This window comes from Haliotis asinina, chromosome 15, assembly GCF_037392515.1.
Source record: "Haliotis asinina isolate JCU_RB_2024 chromosome 15, JCU_Hal_asi_v2, whole genome shotgun sequence".
Classification (NCBI taxonomy): domain Eukaryota; kingdom Metazoa; phylum Mollusca; class Gastropoda; order Lepetellida; family Haliotidae; genus Haliotis; species Haliotis asinina.
Window position 1 is genome coordinate 25,734,693 of NC_090294.1, and position 10,144 is coordinate 25,744,836.

General features: G+C 38.4%; 1 protein-coding gene across 1 annotated transcript; it reads left to right on the forward strand.

The window, feature by feature from the left end:
• The first annotated feature begins 793 nt into the window (after positions 1-793).
• On the forward strand, positions 794-4,501 carry LOC137265241 (C-type lectin domain family 6 member A-like). The gene is made up of 5 exons (XM_067800595.1): positions 794-893; positions 1,183-1,283; positions 2,568-2,658; positions 2,819-3,038; positions 4,402-4,501. The coding sequence occupies exons 1-5, from the start codon at positions 854-856 to the stop codon at positions 4,427-4,429; spliced, it is 480 nt and encodes a 159-aa protein (XP_067656696.1). The 5' UTR covers positions 794-853; the 3' UTR covers positions 4,430-4,501.
• The last annotated feature ends 5,643 nt before the right edge of the window (positions 4,502-10,144 follow it).

The window sequence follows — 10,144 nt, forward strand, 5'->3', positions numbered from 1 at the left end:
TAGTGTTTCAAAGTTCCTGAAAATTGGTGACTGAGCACTACAAATTTGATTTATGATAATCTGTACAAACCCTGTTGCTTGTCATGACATAGTTTGCTGTTGGATTGTATGTTATTTTGTGGTGATCGATGGATCAATGCGGGTGAGAGTGAAATAGTGGATGTGTAGGGGAGACAGTCCAATTTATGAGTGTGAATATGATGTGTTTAAACTAATGTATGTGCGTACCTATTTTGGTTATATTCATACACTGTATTTTAGGTTTTTGTAATCATGTATTCAGGGAGTATGTCACATGTAATTAAATCTAATATTAAAATCAACTACTTCTGGTATCAATACTGCTTAATGGTGTCTTGTCCTTTGAATGATAGAACGAGTACAACCACATGTCACACAAAGCTGCATCGGTGCAAATACGTTTCATGTCCCTAAATCGAGCACTGGAATAAATTAGCACAATATGTTTTTTGCTTTCATGATTTGGGCTAGTATAGTTTCAGTTTGGATTATTATTGTCCATATATATACTGAGGGGCAAAAGAAACGTCGTAATATTGGAAGTGTACATTAAAGTATCAGTGGAATATTTGAACCTATTTTCTTTAAAAATGCAAGTTTGAGGAAAACGTGAATCAAACCGGCAATTTATCCCTGAGTGAATCATTTTCCCAAATACACAAACTGCACTTCCACCATGCCTTCCGTACATCTCAAGTGCAATCTGCCCTGACATGCAGCATGTGGGTGCAGTATTTCTAATTTCGACACCAGCATATGTTAGTTCACTCGTCTTAGATACAATATCTGCGTCGGCCTTTGTCAGTGCACATCCGATGAGACGCCCTTAAACATGATCAAGGCGATTTTCCTGCTTTCAGTTTTGTATACAGGTTAGCACTGTGTTGTAAATGTCAAATGGTTTTATGTTATTGTGTTTTTATATGTTTTCAGAACCTCCTTCGTTTAACAGATTCTTCCAAGGAAAGAGTTATGTTTTGTGTATATAAACTTGGCATGATTAATGAAAAATGAAACTTCACGCGAACCTGACTCTGGCAGACAGGAGGCATCCACCAACATCGTGTTATTGTTACTTTTCCTGTTTCTGTTACTTAACATGTACACCTTGGGAAATACTCATATCACTGCATCGTACACATTAACTATGTATAACTGTAGGTGCTGCAGCAGAAGCTGCATGTTGTCCTGATGGATGGGTGCGGTATGGAAGCTCCTGCTACACCATCATCACATCACAAAGGGACTGGACTGAAGCAGCTGTTTGTATCTTAATTATTTTGCCCATACATTCTCATATGATACAAAATTAGACGAAATGATTTACGTGAGGCCTTCCCAGGGCTGATTTATACTCCTTCATATCTACTGATTTCTGAAAAGTGTGCAGATGTTCAATTAACTAAACAAGTAGTATACACAATGGGGACTCTGGACCTCATGGGTGCACCAGGGCCTAGAAGTCTCCAAACAGTCCAACTCAGCTCCCACAACCACAAAAGAAAGTAGAGATTCCGGAATACAAAAAGTGTCCCAACAATTTCCGCTGGAGTATAAGTGCACTCCAAGAGAGTGTATGGATATAGAAATGACACGGACCAAGCTATCACATGAAGCCTACACCGACATCTGATAGGGCCATTTGTCCCTTAGGGAAGTGAAGAGGAAATACCACATATTGCAAGATAGATACACAGTATAGATCCCAAGTCACAAACAAAAACAAATTTTGACATGGCTAAAGTCTTCTAGACCCTGCCGTAGAAGTGTTCCTGCATCTTCCTCTCTGATCCAGAGCCCTCGCAGTCCTTGGCAGCAAACACCAAACAAATTGGACCAGGAGATCTGCAACTTGACTTCTCAATTGTCATTCCTGTTCAATATGGGCGAATTTTGCCAAGTCTGCTAACAAACGGTCCACCCACCAATTGGAGGGATTCTACTCTACCAGCATCTCAAACCATTTCTCGTATTTTGTAGCCGTACACCAGAATCATTTTTCACATGTCGTACAAATTGAGTAGCAACAACAGCTGTTTCTTCCCTTTGTGTTTGGCTATGGCAAACGTTTTGCATGTGCAGATTCCCTCCAGAATGTATGCTGTTTTTTGGTGTTCCTTGCACAAAGGGGCTGACGTTTCCATGTCCTTGTGTCTGACATAGTTGGGGAACACTTCTCCAGCAGGGTCTTGAAGACTTCGTCCGTGTCAAAAGTCGTCTTTGTTTGTGGTTCGGGATCTATACTACCTTGGATTCTTGTGTATCGCTTGTGATATGTGTTATTTCCTCTTCACTTCCCGAAGGGACCAATGGCTTAGTCTCAGCATAGACTTCATGCGATAACTTGGTTTCCTGGTTCCTGGTACCTTTTGGTATTCCAGAACCTCTAAGGATTTTGTTGTGGTTGTGTGGAGCTGAGTTGGATTGTTTGGGACTTCTTGGACCTGGTGCACCCATACGGTTCATAACGCCCCCTGTGTATACTACTGAACAGAATCGAACTATCACCTCAACCTACAACTTCAATGTTTTGTTTGTTTTTATAGAGTGACTGTGGTATCTACGGAGCACATCTGATACATATTGAAACAAAGGCCGAGAACGACTTCATCAAGAACTATTTAAAGAAGTTTACAAGTAATGGATATCCCAATAGCAATAATATAGTAAAACTGATATCATGTAACAATTTACAATATTTTATTATGAGCTAGCAAAATCCATTGCAGAGGTAAGGTAAAAATGTTCGTGAAGTTCGCATTCACTGTGATGAGCATGTTCTCATTTGTGATGCCAGAAACTGGGGCTTCCTTGACATCATGGATAGGATTGAGCGACATGATCGGATCCTGGCAGTGGACCCCTAACGGGGAAACTCTGTCCTTCTCAGACTGGTCACCAGGGCAGCCTGGCCGAAATGAGCCGAATTCAAACTGTGCAACTCTCTGGGCACCAAAGGGCTACACGTGGGATGATTATGGATGCAACTTATCAGCAAACTTCATATGCGAGAAGTCGTATGTACAAAGAGAATACTTCACCGAGGTTTTTTGTTCATCTGTCAGACTGAAATCGATCCTGAGGATGATACAAATATCATAATTATTGTCTATTGTATCTCTGGCTACTTCAACGGGCATAGCCGAAACATCAGAGAGAAGTTTACATGTATGTTATTGTACAGCAACATTTTGTCATCACACTGAACTTTTCAGATTGAACCTAAGTAGAAGTAGTAGGATGTTCGAAAGAGGAGATTAACGGGGTCGGATTGTTAGATTTGACAACAGTGTTGATGCTTATCGACTTATCTTGGTTGCGTTGATGGATGATCAAATTTAAGTTACTGCCTCGTATTGTCCAGACTCGATATATTTACAGACCACGGTCATAGAACTGTAATGTTGCCGTCAGCAGACATGATGTAAAGTGATGTGTGTCGATCAGATCTATGCTCACACTAAAATATCCAAGAAAATCTGATACTTCTGACGTGTCTGTCTGTTTTAAAATGTGGGTATCAATATCATCAATGCGTTACTTTTGCCTTTGACGAGGTCATGGTTCAGTCTTGTAAATGCAGGGGTAATGTGAGGGTTACTCTCTCACAACCAATGTCTTCAATCCTAAAGACAGATGGTGGGGTGACAATACATTCCATAGATTCTTTTGAGATGATTGATTTATGTGTGCTTGTACTTTGGCCAAATTGGTAATCGTGGGTATGGGTACTACTGATATGTTTGACCTACATACTCCTTGGTACTCAGAAGAGAATGGTATGAATCATTTGAAATTTTATTGAACATGCGAACCATTCTGAATTCATCACATGGTATCAAATGTGAACTTGCGCGCCAAGCCCCCTGACATGTTTCTCAAAGATACCCAGCAGTCACCACACATGGAGTTCCATAACCAATGCGAACATTAACATAAAAATGTATCTATCTTGCATGCACTGTCAAAACAGTACCTTCTACAGACATGTAGCTCTTCATGGTTGATTTGTCAGTTCCCATAATATTTGCCTGCACTAAGCGTACACATGTGCATGTTGAAAATGTGTTTTGTGAAAATGTGTTGTCCTTTGCTGCTTTATTATAACCATTACAATTACCTTATGGTAAAGTTCAAATTCAACATCTTGGATAGGGATTTGTGCCTGGTTAGAACCTACCTATTCCAACTAACACGCATATTTATATTTATGGTCTTCTAAACTTTAAAAGGTCATAAAGTGCATTACATAACCAGAGCAAAACGAGTTCAGAAATGCTATCTGTAAATTGATTGCTCTGACACCAGATCTTGTGTTGAATGATCATGCAGACTGACGTCCTTGGTTCGTTTAAAATACCAAACCTGTATTTATTTCAGGATAGATTCAGCTACAATTGTTGGATAATTCAAGACACCGAGATTGCGTCTGATGTTCTGAAAGATGTCACCAGTACAATAAACTTATGTCAAGCCGCCATTGATTATTTTCGTCTTTCATATATTTCAGTTCATTATTATTGAGATTTTTTCATCTCAGTTTGAACTCTAATGTTAATTCATGAGATACTCTGATGATGAAATTTTGCTATCAGTGTAAGTGAGGCAACTCTTCTTACCCTTACAAGAAATTTGAGATTAGAGTTACCTCCCCTGTATTTTTGCAAAGGACATTTTCCAAAAAGTGTCCAAAATGGTTCCTGAAGAGAAACGTTTGATTTTATAGTTAAACAATGATGGTATCACTTATGTCCTTACATTGTCAAAAAGACCACACAGTGCTCTTTGAACTGTGTTCAGGCCTGTGGAAGATATTTAGAGTGGAGATTGAACTAAGCTCAAGAAATGAGCACAGCAACCTAGAAAACTGGAATTTGGAGATCAGGTCTGACTTGGTACTTTGGAAAAGAGCGTGTATATCAGGCATGAGAAGCTAAATAGAGGGTCACATATTTAATCAATGTACGACCCCCAATTTTAGGTTAATATGGGTTTTCCTTTGATCAAAAGTTTGTTCCCTCCAAATTGCGTGTGTCGCGGGTTGCGTCACGCGTTGCCCACTCCTGTATGGCGAATGAAAGTTTCGGCAGTAATGTAATCTGGCAGGATATGTATTTTTTTATATCACGTCTTTTAAAATCTCAATTCACTATCGGGACTCTTTGTATTCATCAGTCCTTTGAATTGCAGGTCTATCAAACCAACCCATTAGTTACAAATATTGCATGAAATGTATTTGGAATTGTTCAGTTCCTCAGTGGAACCGAATACAGCAGGACTGATCCAATTTAATCATTATTGCTTCCTTGGCACATTTATAGTCAGAAGAAATCCTTGAATCGTCTACAATCGCCCACGTTCATCCTGTACTAGGTATATGTTAGTATTCGTCCTTTCAAGCCCCCGTGCTTCCCCTTCGACATTCCACAACCCGACAGACAATTCACGCTCATCAGCATGAACTTCGTGCGTTCGGTCAAAGCAGCAAAGACCTACTTCTAAATAGATGATATCATAAATGGCATACTGAATGAATCCTCTAGCGTCTCCAATTAACGTTAACAGTACTGTTTTGCGAATGAGGAAGAACAGATTTGACGTAGAAATTTCCACATGCTGGTAAAACTGGGATATCATCTAGCATGATAGATAGTATCGCCTACAGGCATAGAAGTCAACAATTCCAATCACTGGGGAATCAATGAAACATCACTCCTCCACGCAGTGGTACAGTGCAACTTGCAAAATTGCCATGATTACTCGGAAACATATACTGTACAAGATAAGTTAGCGATATTGGTATTTTTATGACATATTTTATCAGTATGTCAATGAATGAATACGTCATTATTCACACTTTCAAAATTTACCAATATCCCTAACTATTTTTGTCAGGATATTTCCTGTCAACTGAAGATAAAGCCTACAAACCAGCCTTGCGACTGTTAAAGACTTAGTAAAGTACGTATACATGTAGCTGTATCACACAAATAGCCCTACCTACTGTTCACAGCACGTATGAGAGTGCGTTGGAGTTACATATTCAAAGGTATAAGTATAATAGTAGAGTACTTCTTATGATCCTAACTACAGAATACATCGTGTATTCATCTTGATCTTATAATATAATCCCTCATGCAATGCGCATAGGTTATTGGGGCTTTTTTTCAACCTCAGTATCTTAGAACGAATATTGCTGAAAACTGAACATTTTCTTTACATTGTGGCATGGCACTTGTCCTGCCAAGGTCCAAACATGCCCAGACGGAAAACGTGTACGATCACTTTTGGCAAAAGTAAAGTGACAGAGAAAAATTAAGCCTCTTTCATGACATTGTTATAAACACGTGCAAAGGCATGTCAGTCATTGTTCACCCTTAAGAAACCCATGAAACACCAACACGCGAAAACAGAGAATTCTATATGACACTTGTCAATGAAATATCCACTGAATGTCTTCCTCGAAGCATTTTTTCCGAACTCTAATGAGGTTTTCTGAATGTTTAAACTCTGATCAAGCACCACAATCAGCAAGTGTTATATGATGCTCATAAGTCATTTGTAACTGCAGTAAAGATTTAAATGATATCACATTTAAAACTTGTCTGTGGCTTTAGGTATACTGGGACCCACAAGAGAGAAATTCAGGTGCAAAATCTATTACCTACTGATGGACCACAGGCAAACTGTAGCGCACTATGGGTTGCGCAACATAAAGAATATGACCAGTGTTCTTACACTAGTATGCGAGCAAAGCGAGCACAGGTTGGTAAGGTACTTCCCTCGCTTCGGTTCGAAAAATATTTTACATGTCAAGATGAAATATCGTAACCATCAAAGGTACATTCTCATTACCTCACTTGGTTGTGCTCTCAGATTTCCAACCCCATATTTAATAATTACTTCCATGAAATATATTTCATTTAACATTTTAAGCGCACAAACATTTTAAGAGCAACTCATAGTATGTCAGATTGTTCTTCCGGTTCAACGGAGTGAAGGAACTTAGACAGTTACCTCCCCTGTTTCATTCACCAACTCCACCAGAAGTGATAAGACAAATAACTCCAACAGGTTCATATGGTATTTCTTTTTCATTTCTGCTTATTTTTCCGACCGAAAGCCGTCTACCATTTTGAAAATGCAAGTTTGTGACATACCCTTTTCATCCGACTTCTTAAGTGCTGAGACATAGAGATGTTTATCATATTTCAAATACGTTTCGAAAAATTAGATAGTGTTGAAGTGTAGGTGAAAAAACAAGTTCATTTAACGTCAGTAATGTTTTGATTACAAATAAAATAGCAAAACATTCTGGGATAAAATAGCATATAAGTCGATCGTCTGACATATTCATTCAAGTGATCGTGACCTGTTTCCTAGCCAGAAGTGGTGCGTCAACAGTCATATTTCCCTGAAATATTGAGACACCACGACAATTATCGTGAAACGCCAAATCGTAACATTCTCTGAAGAAATTCGCCTACCAATAAAAGATCCGGATTTTCTTTTTCAAGATTTTGCCCCTTTCCGAATTCCTAAACTCATGACAGGACGAACCACACATTCCTCCAGCAATTTCATTCCCAGTACGCAAGTCTACACCCTTCTCAGGAAGAGCTTCTACAGACCCCGGCGTTACCAAATCAGTCTTCAAAATCACAAAATATCTGAAGACTGATAACACCTCACAAACTCTCCAACAAAACCAAATAGGCTAACGACTCCTCGTGAAGTGGTCAAATATCATCCAAACTTAATAGTTTGAAGAGCACTAGTATCGCGCAAAATATTTAACTGTCACAATTGGAGAGAGAGATGGGGTGTGTGGTGGGGTGGATGGAGAGAAGTCATAAGCAGCTGACCTGGTATCAACTCTAGCTCGACCTCGCGCGTCTAGCGCTCAAAAAGCAATAATAGAAATCACTGTCACAGTTGGCTGACATAAACTCTTCACTAGCGAAAGGCAAGTTCCCTACCACTTATTCGAATAGTCATGCTGATTGGCCAACATCGCTGACTGCGAGGTCAATGATGGCGAACTTTTTATAAGCAAACCTGGTGTCTACTCAGCCTCAAACTCGCGTGTCCAGCACTCAAAACGCAATGGAAATCAAAACACACCACGAGGAATAATTTATCTAAATCAAATGATCCAGTCTTCCAATCAAAAATATTACAAAAACAAAATTCCCATTATCATATACAGCACGTGCACGTGTATGCGTATTCATCAGCCTGGCCTACGACGAGAACAGATAAAAAGAATACCACGAATAATGCTGCTGCCTACAAAACTGTATAAAAACCTAGAAATGTTTTTGTACGTTTTTTTGACTTCTCAAATAAAAAATGAAAGGTCGCTGTTATGTATTTTATCTTTAAACAATACGATATTTGAGGAGAACTCAGTTACAACGTCAGAACCGTATTCTTCTGTGCACAATATACTTACCAGTGTATGCATATACTGTGTTAAAATCTATGTTGCACGATGTATAAATTGTCGTTATTAAACACATGCTATGTTAACAATTTGAATACAACTGGGTTTTTTCCAACAGCTGGTGAAATCAATTCCATCCAGATGTAAGATGACTTTTTAAATTGATTAATGCAGGTTTAACTCAATTAATATCTTTAAAACGGAATGTTACCAGTGTAAAGCAACTCCTATATATCAAAGTAGGCACAAAAGGCGGTTTAGGTGTATGTGTATTGTAGAGATTACGGTAATCCTTTAAGGCTACGTAAGTCAACAAACCTTCAAAGTAAATCTACGCTTAAAATATATTTTTTAACCTAGGCTACTTGCGTTTATATGGCCAAATTTATCTACAATTGTCACCAGTTGTAGCGACAGTGTAAATCCAGTTACGTAGCATAAGGCACCCATGGACCCATATGTAGTATGGTGGTGATCTCCTTTAAGATGATAGCGATTAGTAGCTTTTATATTCTGTATTGCTCGGGAAAGGTTATTACTTTTGTTACATGCTAGTTTTAATTCAAACTGTGATACCCCTGTACATTTATGCCCTTTGAAGACATATTTTATGATACACAGATATTATTTAGTTATGTCAAGTATGTTCCAGTCACGATATGACCGAAATATTGCCGATGTGACGATAAATATTAACTCACTCACATGCTTTCAATGCAATCATGTCACTTACCTTCGAAATGTTATTTCATTATGTATTCAAGTAGCCTGAATTTCCCAAAACTATTGTTATTTCTTTGCGTTGATTTACTGTATAGGACAGCCAAACAATTAAATGGTTGCTCTTCATTTCAACTACCTTGCATAATATATAGTTGTATATATTAGGTGAGATAGTTAAAATGAATAATATGGTTTGTTTGCTTGGCACTGTCATCAAGGGCTTTGGGATCAAAAGTGCAGTGGTTCTGTATATTAGGCTTAGTACGCTTTGTAAACAAACCTTCTGTTGTATTCTGTTCAGAATCGGAGAGTCTAGCTGTTTTGAGTAATCGTTGAGAAATCCGGAACTGGTTTTTGACATATCCCTTACATCCCTAAACAGGTTAAGTGCATATACAAAAATCTTAAACCAAACTGGTGTTTTGTGTTACTAATAAATTCATTTTCAATCTCATTCATCCCTGAACAGATGGCTTTCTCCACGGGAAAGTACAGGTGGTGTGTTTCATTTAACTACAGGTTTGCAGGTGACGTTTACTTCATTTGCCAAGTAATCTGTTGCGATCAAGGCAGGTAAGATATATGCTGGACACTTTTACATATTGTCTACAGTGACTCAAGTTAGATAGTGTGTCACCCAAATCACTTAATACTTTACTTGGATATATGTTTTAAAGATGTTACTACCTGAAATACAAAGTCGTAATTTATTCTTTTAATACTGTTGGTTGGGTGTCAGATATTCCTAAGGGAAAGAGGAAGTTGATAGTTATTCACTGTCGCGATGCGGATAATATATCAATTATATTTTGTCCTCGTTATTGTAAAACTAAATTCACTAACTTTTGTTTACGAGCAAGCGAACGAGGTTTTCTGTCTTAGTTAATACTTTTCCAGCAATAGTGAGTGAGTGAGGGTTTTTAAGCCACTTTGAGCAATATTCCATGGCGGAGG

Coding starts and splice junctions, on each gene's coding strand:
- LOC137265241 (XM_067800595.1), top strand. CDS start 854: ATGATCAAGGCGATTTTCCTGCTTTCAGTTTTGTATACAG. Junction 894..1,182: donor GCTTTCAGTTTTGTATACAG/GTTAGCACTGTG, acceptor GTATAACTGTAG/GTGCTGCAGCAGAAGCTGCA. Junction 2,659..2,818: donor CTATTTAAAGAAGTTTACAA/GTAATGGATATC, acceptor TTGTGATGCCAG/AAACTGGGGCTTCCTTGACA.